Raw genomic sequence first — 23,797 nt, 5'->3', positions numbered from 1 at the left:
CAAACTTATGGTTACCAAAGGGGAGAGAAAGGGACAAATTAGGAGTATGGGATTAACAGATACACACTATTATACATAAAATAGATGAGCAACAAGGATTTACCGTATAGCACAGGGAATTATATGCAATATCTTGTGTTAACCTATAATGGAATATGATCCAAAAAAAATAACTGAATAACTTTGCTGTATGCCTGAAACTAACACAAACAATACTGCAAATGAACCATGCTTCAATTCTTTAAATTATGTGATTTTTGTATCTCTTACTAAATAAATTATAGAAAAATATCTACAGATACATAAGATACTCCAGGAAAATCTAGGATATTTCAATTAATACAAAGAAGCCTTTTTTTTTTAATTTTTAGAAAATAATCATAGTTGTATTATATATAAAATGGTTATCTTTGTTTCCCCGACTTCTGAAATAAAATTATAAATGTGTGTATATTTCACACACACATACACATATACATATATGTGCACATTATTACAGAAAGCACTTAGATGAAAATGATAGTAATGCCATCCTATAATTTGTACGCCTATAAAATCTTTTCAAATATATATTAACTAATTTCTTACATACAATTTGGGTTTTCATGTTATTATTCAGATGGGAAGACCCCCAGGAAACTAATATTCTCTGAATACGTAAATCACAAGCATTTTGCTAGGTGCTTTGACAAATATCATCTGATTAAAAAAAGTACTAAATGAAGCTTTACAGCTTTTTATGATCTACCAATGGTATGTAGCAACATTACAGAGGTCAGCCTGAGCTAAAATCCATAGCATCTTTAGAAAAGGGTAAAGGAAAGGAAAGAGGAAGAAAACAACCAAACAAAAAGACTATATAACATTGTATGAAGATTTTAAAAACAAATGTCACATGACTGGACCACAGATACTCACATCAAGAACTCTGACTGGAGGTTCATGTTTAGTGAAAGGCATTTACTTGTAAGCAGAGGGCACGTCAGTGCTCTAAGGCACCTCGGGTGTGGCATGGACATGCCAGGTAAACAATAAAATAATTTTGACTTCTGTTGATATGTTGATATCTCTGTTGTTTTTCACTTATCAACCGAGTACAGATCAGCCTAGACAGGTAGCGTGTCATCACATCTGTGAAACTCCAGAGGTCCTGTCTAAGCTGAACGTTCTCTCAAGTTCTCCATGATTTCCTATTTGTTCAAGCTAACACTTAGCATAAGCTATCTTACTCTGTTCTGCATCTTTCTGTGTTTATGGGCTGACTCTTTGTGGCTTATATCCTCACAGCTCTAATAATATCTGATATAATTTAATAAGAAGTAGGCAACTGCCTCAATTTATAACTATTTATTATAAACCTGAGGTCTCATTAGATTATATATTATCAGCTATGTTCTGGCAAAAGAATCACACGTTTCTGCTTAAACTCTGCCGACTCGCCATTGCTTACAAAATAATGACCAAATTCCTTCATATGGATTCAAAGCCCTGTCCTGTGGGGCTGGGCTGGACTTCCGTCCTCAACTGACACTCCAGCCACTACGGCACAGCACTTGCCAAACTGTGCACTTTTGTGCCTCCAGGTATTTGTCAGTATGATTCTTTCTGCAATTCCAGATGGCACACACCTATTTATTCTGCAAAGCTCACCATATTAACTCTTCAGTGAAGCCTTCCCCGAACCCACCAACACTCCAATCACCACCACCCCCAAAACCATGCAGAGGACAGATCCTTCTCTGTGTTATGCAGCCACCTTTATTAAAGTATTTTTCTTCTTTAATAAAAGGAGATTATTATTATTATTATTAATCTGCCTTCTCCTTTGTGAAACTTTCTAAGACTATTTTCATCATCATCATCATCATCATCATCATCATTGTCTGCCTTCTCCTTTGTGAACTTGCTAAGACTCCCATAACCAGAATTAAGCACTGCATTTATTGCCCAGCCCTGTCCCTGGCATGCAATTCTATGACAGCACATAACACAGCACCTGGCATTACCTTTATAATTACCTGCCCTATCAGACCCTGTGCTCCTTGAGGACATCATCTCATTCATTGCTGTATCCCCAGGGCCTAGTTAGTACCTGATACACTGTAGGTGTTTGATGTTATTACATTAATAAACAAAATATAATTGCCTTCTGCCAAATTAGAAAAAAACTGGTACTGAGCATTCAGTTTAGATACATGATTCCTTTGCATTCAAGCAGAATCCCCACTCTCCAGTGATTAAACAACAGCAAACAAAAGTGGGTCCACGGAAATTCAGCTGACTTAAGGAAGTGAGGCTGCAGCTTGCGGAGGAGGCCGGCTTCCAACAAGGGGAAGAACAAGCCCTTTAAACACTGAACAATTTCCTCACATTAACTCCAGGAGGCTTATTTACACAACCGTGACTGCAGCTGTAAGAATGCTTTGTTAACATTCAGTAAGATGATTCTTAATAATGCCACGTCCTCACCTCCACTAAGCGACAGATAAACATCCATTTTCACTTAGACGTTTTCTTGGAGAACAATCGACTGAGAATATAACAGCTACATGTATTTTTCATATCATTTAACTACACAAAGATTTAATATATATAACTTTAAACAAAAAGAACATAAGCCAGAATCAATGTGGCGTGATGTTAAAGACTTATTATAGTCTAACATGCCTAATCGATATCACAGGAAAATATGCGTCTGTACACATGTATACTGCAGCGTGATCTTTTTCTTATATGTGTTCTTGCTTTAACTTCTGGGCGGCATAAATCAGAAAAAGCAAAATGAAGAGAAGGAAGAAAAATCTATTGTAAATATGGGGAAAGATATGAGAAGACTCAGAGTACAATTAATTCAGCAACCATTTGTTGAAATGCCAGGAAATTACAGAAGGCACAAAGATGCACGGTGTAACATCACTGCTCTCAGGAAATGTGAGAGTCTAAAATAAAGCTTTCCACTGCAACATACTCACAGAACTGAGCAAACATCAGTAAGGATAGCATTGAGCTCATCTTAAAAAGAAAAATGTTATGTAACTATGACTAACTGGTTGTTCTGTATTCTAGAAAAACAACTCTTTTCAGCAGATTTTAACACTATTTCTATGGAACACACGAGGCAATTTTCTTTTTTTTTTTTTTAACAAAATGTACCTATAAATATTTTGAGAAGCCAAAACGACTTTAAAAGAAAAGTAAACATAATGTTACTACGTTTAGACACTTTAAAAATCTTCACTTCATAACAATTACATGCTATACACATATAAATTTTTGGAGTTATACGTCACGCATGTAACATCGTTTATAAACGTTTCAACTGCTCGACTTCCTTTAACTGCTCTTGGTCTGTTTTCTCATGGAACAATACCTACCCTTAGTAGGACGATACACAAATGCTGGCCTTTGTATTAAAAATAAAATTAACCAGCAAAATTAGAGCATAAAGGAGTCTATGGGCTGAAAAGTATATTTTCCCTTCTAAGTCAGCAGCTCCCTAACTCTCCTTTATGTAAAGTAAAATTTAATTTGATAATAGATATAAGAATCCAGACATAGTCAATAGATGCTATCTCTTAGTCATTTTTAAAGCTTTGAGAAAACCTCTTCATGACCCTATTTCAAACAACGGTTCTATTACAGTTGTGGTTTTGACTATAAGCTGCTTAAATTGTTTTAGAAAATAAGCAGATGTTAATTCACAATTGGATTTCTAATTGGGCAAGACTACTAACTCATCCTGCTCAAAAAAAACTTTTCAAAAATTATTTATTACTAAAAGTTATTTATTTTGCATGTTATCGAAGGCTTCTTTACCTGCAGATGGCTGGGAAACATTCCTGAAGACCTTTCTTTTTAACTAAAGATCCTTCAAGGCAGTACATAATGATGTCCATAACCTTTACAAAGAAGATACAAATCCAAAATTAACTTCAAATACTCAGTTTTCCCAAATTTAAATTATGAACTTTGGCCTCATTGGCATGAGAATTCTAGATACTTTGATTTTAACATTTACTTTAAAACTACAGTATATTTACTAAAACTGCAGTACATTTACTTTATTACTATCGGCCATCCTTCCTCTCATCGGTGGAAAACATTTTTAAAAGACAGCACACAGTAAAATAAAGAAACCAGACTGGTTTACTTGAAAAGCAATTCACATTTATGTCCAGTGTAGGTTTTATTCAAGCATGCTGTATGTTTTGTTTTATTTATAATGAAAGATACCAAAGAGAATATAACCTTTAAAAATTACTCCAACACAGGCTAATTGCATGTGGATGGTAAGTGGGCAGAGCAATCATTTTGATTTTTGAAGAAATTTAAATAAGGCCTCCAGAAATGATACAGAAATTCGTTTACTTTAGTTACCTCTCTCTTTTTTTTTTAGAGGTGCTGGAAATAAAGATCCTGATTTACTTACTCCACTAGAATATTTTATTTAGGTTGTTGATGCAGCATTTAAAACAGAATATTCTTACCTCCACAAGAAGATCCACAACATCTGTAGGCATCTTTTCAATGAGAATTTCAATGACTCTCAGGATCTCCCCTTTAGCTCGTGCAAGGGTTGTGGTGTGCATATTCTGCTGCGATTGTGTGTTTGCCGCCAGAGCAGTATGTCTGTGTACCTATGAAAACACTGCATGCTATAGATGTGCTCCGCACTTAGTAGAGTTTTACATTCCTAGCCACTGGTTTAGTTTTCACTTATTAACACAACAGGAAAAGAAAAAAAAAGAACCAACAAAAATAAACATCTTGGGGTCAGTCAGGAAACACTTAAATGCAAAAGAAAGTATTTAGTACAATAAAAACTCAGTATGTATTCCCTAATAGAATTCTAGTTCCTGGATATGATATGAGACTTCAATACAATATTATCATGACATTTTGAAAAAGACAAACTGAAGGTCTGTGAATTTGGTATATGTGACACTGAGGTGGGTAGCAATTAAGGGGTACCAGCAATTACAAGGCATGATCCTTGCTTTCAAGTAATAATGGTAAATGATGCTTACATGGCATGTCAGCTGCATTCCAGGCACCATTCTAGGTGCATTATAATCAAGGCGGGAAATTTAAAAAAACATGCTTCCAGAAATAATGAGCACTCTAAATACAGCTGACCCTTGAACAATGCTGGGGGTCAGGGGTGCCGACCCTCCCCAAAGCTGGAAATCTGCATACAACTGCTAGCCGGCCTCCATATATGCGGGTCCTCCGTGTCCAAGGGTTCAACCAACCACGGAATGTGTAGTACTGTAGTGTTTCCTACTGAAGACGATCTGCGTGTAAGTGGACCTGCGCAGCTCAAATCCATGTTGTTCAAGGGCCAACTGTAATGTAAGTTCAGTGTGATTCTTCTTTCTCATACAAACTGTTAAGTCTTAACAGTTCGGAGGAGAAACAGCATTAGCAGGCCCTGGACTAGCCATGCAGGAGTGGACACGGGGAGGGGCAGCATAATTGTGAGAAATACTTTAGCATGTAATCTAAACCTCTATGGGAAGTGGAAAACCTGCTTTTAAAAGGTAATAAATGTGGACTGTTCCCTTAAAATATTAGTCAAAACACTAAGAATGTGGCAATCAATTGGCAGTTAGAACATTAACATTAAAATATTTAAAAATTACCTCTCTAGCCAAATGCTGGAGTAGAACAAATCCAAAGTATGGCTATTCTAAGTTGATTTAAAAATACACATATGTAAATGGTGAACGTTAAGTTCAGAAACACAAGTTAATTGTTAATAAATACTCGTTTACTCTCTTTAAAGAGGCAGTTTAATGCCCGGTGTTGATAGGACATGTGTATGAAGTCAGACTGGCATAAGGCTTATTTAGGAAACTCAATATTACTACCTCTGCATAGTCCATTGATGGGAAAAACTGGTAAAAAAAAAAATTCCATGTCTCTTAAATCTGTACACTTATATGTACATACACTTCATATAAATATGTAATATCCATAAAATATAAACACGTAACATACACATGTATATTTTAAGTGCAGCGCCCTCTCACTATAACTCCATGCACTGTTAGAAAATCATGGCCCCTTAGTCTACAAATCTATTTTAGATGAGAACTCAGAGTCCCACTGTCTCATAGAAACCTATACAATCTGCTATTTCCTGCCTTCCTTCTAGCTACATTCACATCACAAATATTAGCTGCTTGCCTTTTAAAGATAGCTCTGGGGCAAAGACAGGCCCAACAGGCTGCAGTTATCAAGACAGACTCAGAGGCATTTATTTAGTATTTTAAAGATTCATCATATCTACAGCAGAAACAACTCAGAGTCCTTACACCACTGACACCAGTCTGCACGTGATTCATGCTGAAATGGAACAAACCTTTACAGAAAACTTAGGAGCTTACGGTTCTTTCCTTTTCTCCCACTCCTAAGACCTACAGGAAAGACCCTACCACTGGCTCATTGTTCTTTACTAGTTTTTCAGTTAGATGTGGGCGATTAGTTAGAACGCTAAGAACGTGGGAATCAATTGGCTTTCAAGTCTTTATCTGTGACATGTAATAGGAAAAACAATTAGCAAGTTTATGACTTACATTTTTGTTTACAGTTGAGAGCCAGTGTTAAATAAGTTTAGTTTTGATTACACATAGATACCTACACTTGTAAAATGTGGATGCCTTTAATATATTTTAATTTGAACAAGCCTGTCATATTTCCGATGGAGAAATTACCGTCAAATATTTACAAGTGAATTAACTTTGAGAACAGAAATGAATACACAAGTAAGGAATGCCCCTCCGTGGAATTCAGGGTGCGCACACACAGGTACCTATGTATTCATCCCAGGACTAAATTATTAACTTGCATTGTGCCAGAACAAACTGGAAGGATCATCTATGGATGCGGCTCCTCGGCTCACAATATCGAATAGGTCCTCTAAATGAGAAGCCGCGCTCACCTCTTTGGCTATGGTGGTGATGAAGGCGGGTGGTCTGGCAGTGGCGATGAGGGAGAGGGCGTGCCGGGCAGAGCGGGCGGAGTCAGCTGCTGGGCTCAGGGGCAGCCCCATTGTGATGCTAAACAGGGATCAGGAAAAAAAAGGCAGAAAGAAAAGAAGCATTAGAAATATAGACTGAAAAGATTAGACACAGCTTAGAATGTCAGTTCAAGGTCAATGGGAGCACTCAAACAGAATATAATGGACTTGCAACAATGAGCAGTGATTAGGAGTCAGGGTGTTCCAGCATCAAATACAAAATCGAATAATTAACCGTGAAGATTGAAAACAGTATGTGCATCTGCCCCAAGTGTTAAAAACGCCTTGTTAACAAATTATCAAGAACTAGTACTGAATACATATCACAAAGCTCCAAATAAGGCAAGGAAGAATACTGTGCAGGATATTTTCCTTTTTTTTTTCCCTTAAAGAAGTTAAAGGTAATAATTTGCTTATAAAGCCAAGATAAAAGGCTTATGTATTTAAGGCCTATATCTGAGCAGAAGTCAAATTCACTCCTGTCCGTGAAATTATCAAAAGAACTGAAATTGCAAATGTATTTTTCGTTTGTATAACATTTTTAGCTTGAAACATCCTCAGGTGTGCTGGTTTACCCCACACTTGGTACTTCAGAAGCAACCCACGAAGCAGCATGTGCTGCCAACAGTTACTCAGTATTGACGCAAAAGTTCTCTCTATAAAGAACAGGTACCTGGCATCTCCCAGACTATATATAAGAATATGTACATGATAATTTCCAGTTATAAGATAAATAAGTGATGGGGATGTAATGTACAACCTGATAAATATACTTAACACAGCAGTGTGTTCTATGTGAAAGTTGTTAAGAGACTAAATCCTGAGAGTCCTCATCACAAAGAATATTTTTTCTCTTTCTTTCATTTTGTATCTATGAGATCACAGATATTCACTAAACTTACTGTGGTAGTAATTTCATGACGTACATACGTCTAATCATTACGCTGTACACCTTAATACTTACACTGTGCTGTATGTCAATTATACCTCAGTAAAACTGGAAAGAAAAAGAGAAAAAAAAGAGTATGTACATGATGAACTAAATCTTTCTAGACTGAGAATGTTCCGATAAGATAGCGATGCTATGTATTCCTCTGCCACTCCTAAAACATAAAAATGATAATATTCTTCTGTTTGTAAGCTTCCTTTACATTTTGTATAGACTACTGGGGAAAGCATTGAGACTCTTCATTAAAATGTGGCATGTGATCTGCACACCAACTGTATGCAGGGAGTATTTTGTTACTCAGTAAAACATCCACTACAGCTTCTCCCTCTAGTTAAATAATTTTGATACTTAAATATCCATATGGAATTATATTAGGATCTGTCCTGCTCCAATTAAATAAGTCTGTGTGCCTCATGGGTAAACTGGATTCTGTTTGCTAAAAATTCTCAAGTTTACTAGTATCTCTGTAATTGACCTAAGAATCGTTATTTTAACTTTCAGTTGAAAATAAAGAGGCATTACATCATTCTCGTTATTGTTAAAAGAAGGTAAATTGATTATAGAAAATTCTGCTGATAATTTCTTTGTGACTGTTAAAACTGCTTCAGTCTTTGATGGATACGGTAACTGTCTCTATTCTTTCTTCCCAGCTGAGGGTAGATATAAAGCAGGAACCTGGAGGAGAGAAGTTTCCTTTGATGTTTACCACTAAAAAGCAAGATGTGAGCTGAGAGAACAAACACACATATTGAACAATAAACAGACGGAACGCAGTGGTGGGCACATCACCCCCTGGGGAAGACCCTGATGCCCTAGGGACCCAGTAGGGGCTGGACAGAGGTGTTCAGCAGGAAAGCAGGGTGGGGTAGCTAGCCAGTTTCTTTTCTGGCTTAAACTTTATTATTGAAAATTCAGCCAAAGAAATAATTACGACGTGAGCAGTGCTGGGCTAGATTGCTTAAATAATTATTGTAAAGTTTAGATCATATTTTAAGGTTAAGTTTTAAAAAAAACCAGAAGCTAAACTTTTTAGATATTCTATGATGTTTCCTTTCTTTCATCAGCATGGATGAATAGGTGTTGACTGATAATGTTGAAAGCTGAAACCAACAAAAATGGTTATGCTAATTGAACAATTCTGAACAAACCTTAATCAAATTTCCTAAGATCAATAAAATCACAAAATTTTGATGCTGGAGAAGATCCCCTAGGCAACATCTCTGCCAAGCACTCAGCCAGGGAACAGGAGTGTCTGTTTCCAGGGCAGCTCATCGCACACGTGCATGAGAGAGAGGAACTTCTGAGAACTGTGCTTGGACTGTCAGCGGAGGTTTGAAGGGGGGGCTTCCCCGTGCTACTTTATGTCCTCTTGCATCTGCCCAGAGCATCCCTACGAGGTGGTGACATCAGTATTTTATGAAGGAGAAATCAGATCCAGAGAAGTTCAGTGAGGAGGCAAGGTAGCAGCACAATGTCTCTTAGGACAGCCAACTTCTGGAGAAAATAAAAGGGGTGGGAGGAAGCCACCCAAAGACACATCAGAGAATGGAACACCACAATTTGTAGAGGCATCAACGTGCACATGTGAGCGATTCCTGTCATCAGGATCCGGTAGGACGTCAACATGTGGACACATCTACTGCTCTGAGGTCAGGGCTCTGCGGTGACCTTTAGAGCATCCACAGTGCAAAAGCAGGCGGTCGCTGGGTGTGATAACAGAAAGGAGTTGCCAAGGCAACAGGGGAAGAAGAGAAACCTCGCCTCTCCCCTCTACTGTCTCTTCAATGCACCATTGCCAGAGTAATCTTCCCAAAGCCCAACTTTAGTTCATGGTTAACCTGCTTAAAAACCTCAGTGGGTCCTAGGGCTTAGAAAAAGCTTAAACTCTTTGACTTGAGAGTCTAGGCCCTCCATGATCTAGTTTCGCTAATTTATTATAACGCGGTCATTTCCACACCCATGCTTCTGAGGCCAGGCTAATTTCAAAGCTAGTCCCTAAGATTCAATTCCTTTCTTAATTGTATTTTGCTGATGCTTCTTCACTACCTCTTCTCCCACTGGGTCACTCTCCTCCCTCCTCTCTGTTCAGCTCTTGTGGAAGCCTGCATGCTATTTCACAATTGCCACTGCACTCAGTCACCACCTACTGAAGCAAAAACAGCCAACAACAAAACCCGTTTACTCCAGGCCCTTAGCACTGAGTCTCATTCTGCCAGGCACTATGAATTCGTTTTGCATTATGAACTCTGTACAGATTGGAACCATAACCCTCTGTATCCCCCCAAAGTGCCCAGCACCGCCCTTGGACACGATGGTAGCTCAATAGTTACACACAAAATGAAGTTACCTGGCAAATTCAGCAGGAAGGAAAAAAAATCACTTAAGCCAGTTATTTGACTGAATTGACTAGGCAACGAAGCCAAAGTAATTGATCCGGTAGTCCCAGCAGACAAAGTTGAATTCTGCATGCAGTTATCTTGAAAGTCAAAAGTGTACTGGGCGTGCGATGTACTTTTTAATGAGGGATTCTAACTGAATGAGGAAGGATCATACTATCAGAGGTCTGAAATTAAAGGGGTGGCTGCCTTATTCTGGAATCTGTATGTAAACACAGAACTCACTCTTTCCACCTGATCCTGCTTATCTGGCTGTTACGCAGATCATTTGTTATATAGGTTTATAGGTGGGTCTTGGTTTCAGTCTTTATTCTGAAAAATATGATATGACACACTATTTTGCTCAGCATTTCAGTAAGCACATCCCATACGAGGTACCAGAGATGACAGATATTTTAAATAAAAGCCATGAATAGAAGAATAGTCCACTCAGGCCAAGCTCATTCCTTACCTGAATGCTCATTAATCCTGCTCTAGCCATTACTCCATCACAGTAAAAGCTTTTTAAAAGTTACACGTAAGACAACCTCAGTTAAATGTCATCATCTACAACTGTCAGACTTCCCCATCTGTCAAATTGAGGAATACTGTAAGGGAACATTCAGAGGGGAAAACACTTAAACTTTCATAGAATAACCTGCAGATCATGGTCAACAGTGCTACGGACTGAGCGCCTATGTCTCCCTGAAATTCCTATGTTGAGGCCCTACGCCTCAGTGTGATGGTATCTGGAGATGGGGCCTTTGGGAGATAAGAGTTACAAGAAGCCAGGAGGGTGAGGCTCTTGTGATGGGATTGGTGCTCTTCTAAGAGACACCAGAGAGCTCACTCTCTCTTCAATTTTGCCCACAAAGAACTCACGTGAGGACAGAGCAAGATGGCAGCCACCTACAAGCCAAGAGGAGAGAGCTCAGACTGAAACCTGCCCTGCTAGCACCTTGATCTTAGACTTTGACCTCCAGAGCTGTGAAAATAAGTGTCTGCTGTTTAAGACACCCAGTCTATGTGCTTAGTTATGGCAGCCCAAGTGAACTAAGACAAACAGTAACAGGGCATTAACAACACTCCCCACTGAAAACACAGACTAAAATTATTTTGAAAAATATATACTTAATTATATAACATACATAACATCTGGGAATTCCATCCTACCCACTTCCTGATAAAACAGGTGTGTTAACAATTGTCTTCAATGTAATAAGGAATCTCCATTTCCTCTTTGTCATGTGGGACCTTAATTTGGTAAGTCACAGGTGGCATTAATTTCCTAACTCAAAGGTGGCAATTCCTCCAAGCGCATATCTTTTAGACCTATCTCCTATATACTGTGCACATTTACAATGAGTAAAATCTGTGCTAACATGATGTAGTTAAATGGTTTCCTCAGACTATAATTTTCTACTAAAAATAAATGTCATGAATAGGAAAAATAATCTAAATATTAAAGCCTAAAGCACTTTAGCATTTGTACTGTGTGTTCTTTTCTCTATTTCCTGGCTCTCAAATCCAAAAATAGGATTGAGATTTGAGTTAAAATGTCAATTCTTTTCCTCCATCTCTATTTTATATAATGTTTGAAAAGAATCTTTCTAACATATGGGGCTTATCTATGTTATAAAAGCATGTGTGATTTCCAGTGACTATGTTTCTCTCTTAAAGTTTGGCAACTGTGAGTATTCCAGAAAATGCAGCGGGTTTCTTGTGTTCATCCACATCTGTCAGTCAGGGGGTGCTGAGGTGAGAGACCCGCCCTGCCCTGCTCTTTAAAGGTCTGCAACACGAACTGGGAAAACGGAGTCAGAGTCACAGACTACAACGCATACAAGAGTACAAGGATTTCTCTGTACTTCTATTTTTTTAAAAAGTAGGATTTTGGGGGGAGGGTATAGTGCAAATGGTAGAGCACATGCTTAGCATGCAGGAGGTCCTGGGTTCAATCCCAGGTACCTCCTCTAAAAATAAATAAACAAACCTAACCCCCCTGCCAAAAAAATTTTTTTTTAAGTAGGACTTTCTGCTGTCTCTAACATTTTATCCATATGTACATAACCCATGCAGATCTAAAAAATCATGAGTTTATAAAAAAGATAATACTGAATGTGTCTCTATTTTTTTCCAATTAGCTGGGGATGGCTCAACCTATGATTTCAATGAAGTGCAGCCTCCATTTTCTACTAAACAGTCCAACATAAATGAGCAGCTCAATATCATTAATTTAAAAAATTCCTCTATTGGGGGTCTACCCGTGGATGACTCGTCATAGACCGGGTGGCATAATCATGAGGTGTGGGAGCAGCCAAATGGGAGTCGGGAGACCCAGGCGATAGTCTCAGCTCTTACAGGACTAGTGTAACTTCAGACAAGTTGTTTAATCTCTCAAGCTTACTTTTACTAAATAGCATATTGAGGGCATTGGATCGGACGCTGCTGAAGATTTTTGTCTCTAAAATTCTACGACTTTATTAAATGTTTACTGCAGGCAAATCACATGACAGGTGTTTAAATACATAAGGATGAGCACGTAGTACCTGGCCCAAGCAGTCGGTGGGCTTACTGACATGTAAACGGGCTTTACTTTCCAGAAGGCACAAAAGTCTGGATAGAAATGATTTTATTAAGTAGATGTTTAAAATCTGAAAGTACACTCAAAATTCTGCGTTGACCACTTTTAAGTCCTTTGAGTAGGTTGTCTTAAAGTTAGCACTCTGCTGGACTTGAATTCTGTGGGTGTAACATTTCAAATGCAGGACGGCACAGTGGGGAGAGAGTGGCTTTTGGTGTCAGTGAGACCTCACCTTTTTCACTGACCACAGTTTTCCTGTGGACAAGAGAAAGTACCTTTTTCAGATCCATTTCATAATCTTTCATAATCATTTTTAGAATCTTTTAATAAAGAAAAAGGTAAAATCAATCCTGTCTTTGACCCCAAGTCTATTCCCTGAAGATAACTAGGACAGCAATTATGTTCAAGTTTTTGGAGAGCATCCCATGGTTTAAGTTCTACAAGGAATTAATGAATGAAATGAGCTAAAAATAATGTTTACTTTCATCTCCCTACATGTGGAGCATGCCGGACTTTCTCTTGTATTGTTTTAAGAGTCCTTTTTCTTCCCCACCTCTCCTCACAATCATTCAAATGAAAGATTCAAATGAAACTCTTCCTTGTGCCCTCCTGTCCAAGTACTCGGCTGTGATGCACCTGCCATGCTCTCAATGTCCGTATCTTTACTGTCCTTTCTTACGAGATCAATATCTTTCCTGTAAGATCTTACTTTTCCCGTAAGACTGCAAGCACCTTGATCTTTGTTTCATGCAACTTTGTAACTACATACAGTACCTAACATTGTCCCTGCCACATATGAGTGATTCGATAAATGCTTGCTTAGTTAATAAACACAGTGCAAAAGTTGGCAAAATATTTGAAAACACTGGAAAAAAGCTGGTTTTATTTTGAAGATGTAAAATTCTAAGTCACATTTCTGAAAACAAAATCATTATTCATTTGGGAAAATATTAACCTTGAGCCACATATAGGTTTTCAGGAGACCTCTCAGGAGTCACCTCTGACAAAGGATGTGGACACACTGGGAGAGAGGGAGAGAAAGAAGCTCTGCTAGTCAGAACCAGGCAGCAGTTTGAGCTGCCCTGTCCTGAGCCCATCCTTCATAAACTCACAAGAACAGGAATAAAGACGGAAATGTTGCTTATGTTTTTCTTTTTTTCTTTCTCAGTAAACGTGAACTGAAATTTTCAAAAAGTACAAGCTTAACATAAAAGCTTCTTCATAAAGCAAGCCTGAGATCGCAGTCAGGAGCAAGGCAGGCTGAGCACTGTCACCACGCACACACCAAAGCTGTGAGTCAGGCACAGAAGGGGCGGCGCAGGAGGCACCACGAGGGTTAGGTGCACAGTCACCCCTGCACGTGCCGCTGGGCCATCTGGCCCCACCTCAGTCCTTCTGCAGCCTGTACCAGTGTGCCACAGGCCACTTTCAATCTAAATCTTGTTCTAGATTAATAAGCAAACATTTTCTTGCTTATTATGCAATTTATCATGATGAAAATTACATTGGACTCCTCAAGGCTACAGGCTGATACATTCATTTATTCAGAGCTGTGCAAAGAGAGTTATACTAATCTTCATGACAGAAAAGGATATAATAGCAAGATTTGAATTAGCCACTGAAAACTCAGAGTATTTGTGTCTGTGGACATACTCCATGCAGATAAAAGACAGCACGTCTTTATGTCTGCTGATATAAGCTTCGTGTAAACTTATTTAAGCACAAAATATTAAATGGCTAGCCTGAAATAAAAACCCATCGCTTCTCCAAGGCAACAAAACAAGATCACAAACTATTGAAATTGTGTTTAGATCAGATTTGAAAATAGGCTATAAAATTAGGTCACAGCAAAAGTCTGGACAGTCAAAAACGCTAAAGGCTTCTCAAGGTAACCAGCAGAGCTGTGCTAACAGAAGCCACACGGGCGATTATGGAGGCTATCCATGGCAGCTACAGCCAAGGGGAGGGCAAAAGCTTGAAAATACGTCTGGACTTTGCACAGAGGCCAGCTGCCTCTTACTGCTGCTGCCAAGTCATGGGCTCACATTTCCTCCTAATCCTTGAAGTCAATTGAGAACCTTCAGGCCTCCTGTATCCAGAAACTATCCCAGCTGCCACTATGTCCAAGTGTTCATTCTAGAAATGGGCATCCCTTCCCTGCAGAACACTGGGACAGTAACAATGGAAGCACCGTCCATACTAACACCATCCATTTACTCTCTTAATATGTGCTAGGTCCTCTTCCGAGCACTTTGCAAATATAAACTCATTGAACATATGCCTTATGAGGTAGGTGTTTAATTAGTCCCATGATGTACATGGAACTGGGGTGAGAGGTGAAGTAATTTGCCTGAAGAACTTACAGGTAGGGAGACCAGAGGTGAAGTTGAGAATAGGAGGGGGGGTGCTGCTTAGTTTGGAACAAATACCTGTCCCTGACCACTCAATCTTGGGGCTTTGGGCTGGTGGTGCCCAGCTCTCCAGTCCAGCCTTCAGCTGCTTCTCTGGTCTCCACTTCCTGAGCATAGAGCAGCCAGCACACAGACGACGGCAAAGCACACTAAACATGAAGCAACTTGGGGTGTGAGAGAGGCAACAGGGAAGGAAAGGGCAGAGAACTCTAGGTTTTTAAAAGGTTAACAATGATAAGAATGAAATGCCAGTTACTGAAAAAAATCAAAGAGGTGATAACATTTACAGGCAGACCTTGAAGATACTGTAGGTATGGTTCCAGAGCAACACAATAAAGTGAATATTAAAACAAAGGGAGTCACATGAATCTTTTAGTTTCCCAGTAAACACACAAAAACCATGTTTACACTATCCTGTAGTCTATCAGGTGTGCAATAATAGCATTATGTATTTTTTTAAGTCCATATTTTAATTAAAAAATGCTTTATTGCTAAAAAATGTCAAGCCAATTTAAAAAATAACATCAGAGATCACTGATCGCAGACAACCATAAAAAATATAACAAAGTAAGAAAGTCTGAAATATTGCTACAATTACCAAGATGTGACACAGAGTCATGAAATGAGCAAATGCTGTTGGAAAAATGGCTGCCAATAGACTTGCTTGATGCAGGGTTGCCACAGACCTTTAAATTGTGAAAAAAACAAAACAAAAACACAGTATCTGTGAAACACAATAAAGCAAAGTGTAATAAAGCAAGGTTTGCCTGAACATTAGGAGAGGCACGTCAAGAATCCCTACCTTTAGGAATTCACACTCAACTAGGATGATGACACTAAAAAAGAAACAATAAACTGCTGGTAGGAACAGAAAATGATACAGCTGCTGTGGAAAACAGTTTGGTGGTTCCTCAGTAGGTTAGACACAGAATTACCACGTGACCCAGCAATTCCACGTTTAGGTATCTACCTAAGAGAAATGAAAGTAGGTGTTCAAACAAATACTTCTACAGGAATTTTCACAGCAGCTCTCTTCAAAACAACCCAAATGTCCATCAACAGATAAACAGAGACAAAATGTGCTACATCCACAGAAAGGAATAGAGTTCAACTATTAGAAGAAGTGAAGTATTGAAAAACGCTGCATCAGTACACTAAGTGAAAGAAGCCAGACACAAAAGGCCACGTACTGTATAACTCCACGTACATGAAACGTCCAGAATAGGAAATTCATAGAGACAGAAAGCAGACTGGTGGCTGCCAGGGGCTGCTGGGAGGGAGAGCGGGAAGTGACCATGTGATGGGTATGGAGTTTCCGTGGTGGTGATGGCTGCATAACGTTTTCAAAGTACAGAATGTCACTGAATCGTCTACTTTAAGAGGGAAACAGTGGTAAATTTCATGTTCTATGTGTATGATATCACCAAAACAAAACAAAACAAAACAGACTTCCTCCAGGAACCAGGAAGCTGAGTTCTCAAGTCAATACTAACCTCTATCACCACCCGGATCTCCTATTAGGAGCTGCCTCAGCTCATCTTCCTAGCCCACTACTCACATCACTGCTTCCCTGGACCACTGCAACCTCCTTACGGCTGATCCTCGACTGTGTGCAAATGAAAACTCAATAAAGTTGATTTAAAAATTAACATGAGTGCAAAGGAATAATTCTTCAAACTATGTGGTCATGTATTCTATCAGTAAAACATTTTTGAGCAAATACATATATATATATATAATTTGTCTTAAATATGGTATGTCTATACCATTATTAGCTGATATATCTTGAGGCACAATACATATAAATTTAAAATTATGTCACATAAGTCACCCACTGGCTCAAAGCTAAATCCCAATTATGTTAAAATGACAAAAACATACATCCCTTTCATCATTTATTTCAAATATTTCATATTCTTGAGATATTGGTCCACATTTTTGTCCATTAAAAACACTCAATTTGTAAAGAGTAATCAATCACCTCTGCTAAAACCAAACCAACCCAAAAAACAAAACCAACAAAAACCAAATGAACTGAGCCTGAGCACGTACTTGGCAAGCTGCTTCTCGGCATCAGCACAGAGTTCGAGAAGCCCCATCAGGACAGCAGACACGTCCATGTAAGGCTCCCAAACTGTGAAGCCACGTCCGATCAGATCAATGGCTGTTCTTCGGACAGTACTGTGTGGAGGAAGTTTGGGGCTTGGTGGCTGCAGCAGAAGAAATGTCAGTGCCTTACCTACAATTACAAAATAAAAGGCAGAGCAATAAAATAATTTTACTTTTGTGAACTTTTCTTTAAAGTGTATTTTCAAAATATAAACCCTTTAGATTTACCTTTTTTTTTTAACTGAAAAGGGGTTTTTATAAAAGGTTTCAAGTTTAGTTTGTTCAACCATATACTTTAAAGAGAAGGTAGGCTACAATATTCTACACCATATTCTAAAGTGTTGTAATTACATAATAATTACATATAAATAAGTATATACAATTAAAAACATTCTGGTGATTCTAAGCTTCCAAACAATGTTTCTCCCTACTCAGCATTCTGCAAAATGGAGATGGTTTCAAATAGTATAACGTGCTATTTCTTCTTCTTCTTCAAATGCATCTAGCAAAGTTCATACGTCGAATACTTCTCATCAGTGACACTGCTTATCACGGCAACATTTATCAATAGGGATGAGGGATGGAGAAAGTAGAATGTGTAGTTTGAAAAAAGTCTCCCCCACAGTCCCAAGCATCTCTGTTCCTCCACAACCTGGTGCACCGGTGGCACACAATGACGTCAAGTATGTGGTAAATCCTTCACACAAGTTTGTAACACAACTTTTAAAAATATGGCTTCTAAATCTGGCGAAGTGATCTAGATTTTAATGAATACGTATTCCTTTACGTATTAGTACTAGCAGTTTGTATACATAAGCCTAAAGGCTATTAAGCTGCAAATGCTCATCTACTTCAAAAGGCATTTGACATTTGAAAAAAAAAACCACTAGGGATTGTGAAGAGTACACTGTAATTCAGAAGAGATTTTTTGTTTGTTGAAGGGAAGAAAGAGTTTATAAGTCGTATTACTGAACAGCATACGGGTTAAGGGGAACAGGCTTCTGACTCAAGACAGAGTTTTACTCAGTTTTATAACACCTTAGGGAGCAGGCTTAGGAAGACACTTAAAGAGCCTCAGCTTCCTTATCTGTAAAACGGGGGTAACTCTCGCTCAGGAAGGGCCTGAGTGCTAAACGAATTAACGCATGCAAAGTATATTGTCAAGTGCCCCCATCGGCACGTGTTCAATGAATGGCAGTCAGGGCTCGTTCTGAACAGCATGCTGAACTTGTCTGTTTTCAAAATTAAGAACACAGCATATAAACTTAAATTGAAAGCACTCAACAAATAAAAGCATTTACTTATTTTTATGTTCTAATCAATTTTTAAGTTAGAATGGATTGAAACGGAGGTGACAAGAAGAGAAGGATACTGTACAGCTGGGGTAAGAATCGGTGAATGCGCTCTCAATTAGTGGTTGTAAATTTCTTCTCAGAGAACCCTTAAAGGTTCTAATAGAATGTTTTTAAAAGATTAAAGAAAAAAAAATCTGTTGAAAGCCATCAGTCCTTTCCTCAGGAAATGATTACACATACATATCCACCAAATTCTGCAGAAAAATTTCAAAGAGGTCTTGGACCTTGGGTCAACAAAGTCCTGTAGTCGACTAAAAAGGTACACATTTATGGAAAGCCTCCTTGAGAAGTTCATCATTCATCCGTGTATTTGAAAAATTTACTCTCATACATAGCCATGTAAATATACTATTTGAAGCTGCAAGCTTTGAGGATCATAAAAATATAAACCCCTTACAAAAAGTTGCCACTGTTCCCTATTTTCCACCAGATGCGTCCCTCGTCACACACTATTTTTAAGTATAAGCATCTCTGTGCACATCCCTCCTCCTCAGCAAGTTTGTTCGCTCTTTGAGGGTAGGAACTATGTTTCGTATGACTTAGCATCTCCCAAACCACCAAGCACAGTGCTCTGCACACAGTGTGGACCTGAAATGGAAAACAGAGCTGCCTTTCCTGTAGGTACATTTCTAATGCAGCTCCCGGTGCTAGTTTGTCAGAATGATATTTCAAAATGCTGAGAAATCTCCCGCTCTCCTGTTATTCTTGACTTCTGGGAAGTCGTAAGAGCTGCAGGGAAACCTCCACTGCTGCTCCCTGCGGACATCCTGAAACACCAACGGCAACGGCTCCCAATCTAAGACAGGGCTCCCTGGAGGTGGATCCCTGGTAAGCAGTATTGCAGAAGGGACGTCAAGTGTCCTAAGCACAGTGTTTTACAGCTTTTCAATCATTTTCCTTCACTGCACTCTACCATTTCTGTATTCATTACTGGCAGGGCATTGTGGCATCCTAGGGACTTTACTGGTTTCTCACGGACTTTGCCGTGGGAACTCCAGAGGCACCTTCCTCACCACTCTGACAATTTTATCCTGAGAGCAAAAATAAAACATAAGTGGCCAATGTATTGAGATTTTCCATCATTTTTCTGACAAAGTGGGAGATGTGGTCACTTGCCTTCCAATGCAATGACAGAAAAGGGGGAAATCAGGAAGGCTTCTCTGAAAGACCTGGGCCCTACAACAGCCCGCAGCATACCTGCTGCTCCCTGCACGTGTGGTCCACCGGCACAGGAAGGATGCCCAGCTCCACAGGAAACACGGGTTCCCCAGAGCACCGCCACCCCTTCCTTTCTTCTCCTTCACTCGGGGATCTTAGAAGGAAAACTCTCCTGCGGCGTCTCTGGGTAACACACAGCACAGATCCCGACAGCTCTGGCAGGGCAGTGTTTACAGTCTGGGGAGTCCATGAGTGGGGCATCAAGAGAAGCCGAGAGAAAAACGGTCTATTTGACACACAAATTTTAAATCTACTAGTAAGCGGATGATTTCTTTTTTTCCCTGATGATCTGTTTTGGAATTATAGAAAAATGTGATCTATTTCTGTTTGAGATGAGATCACTGAGACCTGTGGGAGGCAAGTGGTTAGCTGCAGGGCTCTGTGGCCCAAGCCGTGGGTAATGTGACCGGTACACATCTCTGAACACAACTTACATCTTTACAACTACGTTTGATTCACAACACTCTACCCGTCTCCCCCAAACAGAAGATTAAATAATTTATACGTTTTATCTTATCTCACACGATGAGAAGATTGCCGTTACTGGTCCAGCAGCTAAATACAGCCCTACCAAGACCCCTGTAATGGTCTTGGCTTTATTTTAGTTGCATTGTGGACACAAAATGGTTAACTGCATATACAGCACTGCATTCACCTTCAGGCAGAAAAAGGTAGAAGGCTGAAGGGCAAAAGGACATGTGCCAGTCAAGTCAAGTCCCCTTTTAAAGTCTGGTTCTATCTCACTGGTCAAAATTATACAATAATTTCCCTAGTTTTAAGGAAGGATGGGAAATGCAGTTTGCTAGCTGGCCACAATGCCATCTTCAACAATAATGAGGTTTTGTTCACGTGTAAGAGGGAAGGGGTACGTGGTTGGTAGCTGGCAATTTCTGCAGCATCTTCCCTTAGAATGAAATTCTTCTTTTTAGTATATATCAATTCCTATCCATACATTTAACAACCAACAATATAGCATCTTTGGGCATTTATTCTATTCTCTAAAGCTAATTTCACTTATTTATTTTTACTTTATTACCTTTTCACACATCTGCTAAATGAGTAAGTCTCCTGGGCCATGTGAAATTTAAAAAAAAAAAAACTTTTTCTTTTTGGCATGAGGCTTAGCACAGTGCTTTACATTCAGTAACTACTTAGTACATAATTGTTGCTTTGGCAAACACTGAAAATTACACTGTATCTGCCCAAAAGTCAATAAAATTATGCACAGATCAGAAATTTCCAAGAGTCAGCTACAAACCTACACTGGTCTATGGCAAAGTTTCCATGGCTCTATGGTGAAATGATAAAAATATAAAGAATATCATAAGTTTTTTTCATAAAGCTAAATTTATTCAATTGAAAGGAGTGCTTATTCTAAGATTATATTCTTACTATTTTTTGATGAACAAAAGGTTTTTAATAGAATGTTATAGATACGGTATTTTTTAGTATTTGCACTCAGCAAAATAAAACAATTAAAGCATTGCTAATACTTGCAAATTTTATTTTTGGAAATTTTACTGGCCTATGATGCCGGCAAGTTGGGAAACAGCTTTGGCAGCTAATAAATTTACTGTTCTGAGGAACTACGAAGGTACTTCTGCACTACACAATGCAAGACTCAACAACAAGTCCTATTACTGGTCACTGGCTTGTTACTGAGAATGCCAAGAGGCTCCTAACTCAACTCGTTACAGGATAGAAGTCAGCAATTATTCAAGTCAATCTGTGACCATATTCAAGGCCTGGTTATCAGATTCTTAGTCTTTTTCACCTGTAAGATGGGTCAGTAGACACTGTGACAGCCTTATAGTGGGAATTTAGCAGGCAGCACCCCTCCCCCAACTCGTGTGTCTAACCCAATGTGCATATGAACTAGCAAAATGCAGACAGGCTTAGAGCACTGGAAACAAATCAAATCAAAACAAAGCCCCTTAAAAAGCAGAAAGCACTAAAATCCAGCATTGGATAAATCACAATTAACTTAGACCCTCTGGCTGCTGAAAAACGAATTCTGTTGTCATGCAGTCAAGACTAATAACAATAGCTCATATTTTAGTGCTGTTTTAGCTCAAGCTTTTTTCTCAAGCTTTTTTTTTTTTAAATGTTCCACCTTAATCTCACCAGTTTTTTAAAAGTGCTACAGTAGGGCAACGCTGCAAGAAAATATTTACACTTTGCTGTAACAGCAAAACGCTAAAAGTGTGAAAAGGATTGACACAGAGATGGCAAAACAGAGCCTATGTAAACTGTGGTTACCGGATTACACTATGCTAACTTGTTGCTTTGGCAAGATGACTCTCGTCCCATCACGAACTAACCAAGGAAAAAAGCCAATTAAAATTTTTTTTGTTCTATCTGGCTGCTTATGATGACCAGCTCTTTTAAAAGATCAGCATACAAGCCATAACACACACACACACACACACACACACACACACACACACACACGCCCTAATGCTATTACTTAGGAGATAATGAATTTGTTTTCTGGATCATTTTTGTATCCTTATCACAAAATGTAGACTCACTTTATTAATGTACTCTACATTTAATGAATGCCTATTATATGAAAACACTTCATTAATTATAAAGAACTATAGTTACATATTTCTATAAGCATCAGGTATAATTTTCAGCACCATTTGATAATAAATAACACTTTCATGTTGCTACTCCACTATTTTTCACCCTTTGCATTTCTAAGGCAGGGGTGGAGACTAAACCTGACAGTACCTTGAGTTCTCTGCAGCACAATGAACAGGACTTATTTTATTCACTTAAAACACACATACACACACACACAGTTAAACTGCCAGTTACATGCACTAACAGAACACTTTGAACACTAACTCAAATCCTTATTTTCATACAACCACAGATCCAACTAACGAGACGTGTTCATGACACGAATGTGAATCATACAGTATATACATATATTTTTACCCTGTTTCTATTTGTGCTGAAATGGCACTAAATAAAAAAAGATCATTTTAAAAGTTGTGAAATCAATGATATTTTTTCCAGCTTTCCATTTGTAATTTTTACTTCCTTTTTTTTTTGGTGGGGGGAGGCTAAATCTTCCCTCACATGCTTCTCCTGAAGCATGAAGCCCTGACAGGGATCCTGTGAGAGGCAACTTCTAGAACCATCTGTTACAAGTCCTCTGGCAACCAGAGCACCCTGAATGAAGAAGGCACTGGATCACTGAAGAGGCTGAAGGGGGAAATGTGGAAAGACAGCACAAATGCAGGGGAAAGGCGACCTCAATGCAGTGTCTGCGCGCTGGAGGCAAGGGAATTTGGGTTTCCTGGCAGCCGATGCTTACGGAAAACCAGTGGCTATCACGAGAAGTTTTAAGAATTAGAAATTAAAACAGAAGCCAGAGTTAAACCACGTTTATCAAGAGAGAATGAAATGTTCTTACTGGAATTATTATAAAACCAAAGCATGTCATAGAATTTTCCCAAGAGCCCTTAGAGGTCATTGACAATTATTACCATTGTCCTGCTGCTCGGCAATATATGAAACCATTTTCTTGGGCTTTGGAACCTCCTAGGCCAGTCAGCAGGCCTAGTTAGGACAAACTTGTTCCTCATACTTAAAAGAAAATCATGAATAAAGAAATGGCCACTAAACACCCTTGGCTCTGAAGAGTAGAGAAGGGAAAAAAAGGTCACATTAAAAAAATATACTAATTAATAGCCCAATTACAAGGAAATTCCTGTGGGAGAACATATTTTATGCACTTTAAACCAAACGAATTTATGATGAT

General features: G+C 38.8%; 1 protein-coding gene across 5 annotated transcripts in view; it reads right to left on the bottom strand.

The window, feature by feature from the left end:
- WDR7 (WD repeat domain 7) overlaps window positions 1–23,797 on the bottom strand; it is a 276,957-nt gene that overhangs the window by 75,536 nt on the left and 177,624 nt on the right. For all 5 annotated transcript variants that reach the window (XM_006182769.3, XM_006182770.3, XM_014557674.2 and 2 more), the window contains 4 exons: window positions 17,393–17,579; window positions 6,944–7,061; window positions 4,488–4,637; window positions 3,817–3,899 (listed from right to left, as the gene is read on the bottom strand). In XM_006182769.3, coding sequence (XP_006182831.1) covers window positions 3,817–3,899; window positions 4,488–4,637; window positions 6,944–7,061; window positions 17,393–17,579 — 538 coding nt within the window. The remainder of the gene's footprint in view (window positions 1–3,816; window positions 3,900–4,487; window positions 4,638–6,943; window positions 7,062–17,392; window positions 17,580–23,797) is intronic.

The sequence above is a fragment of the Camelus ferus genome, chromosome 30, assembly GCF_009834535.1.
Source record: "Camelus ferus isolate YT-003-E chromosome 30, BCGSAC_Cfer_1.0, whole genome shotgun sequence".
Taxonomy (NCBI): domain Eukaryota; kingdom Metazoa; phylum Chordata; class Mammalia; order Artiodactyla; family Camelidae; genus Camelus; species Camelus ferus.
Note: the sequence above shows the minus strand (reverse complement) of the source record. Positions and strands in the feature narration are given on the sequence as shown.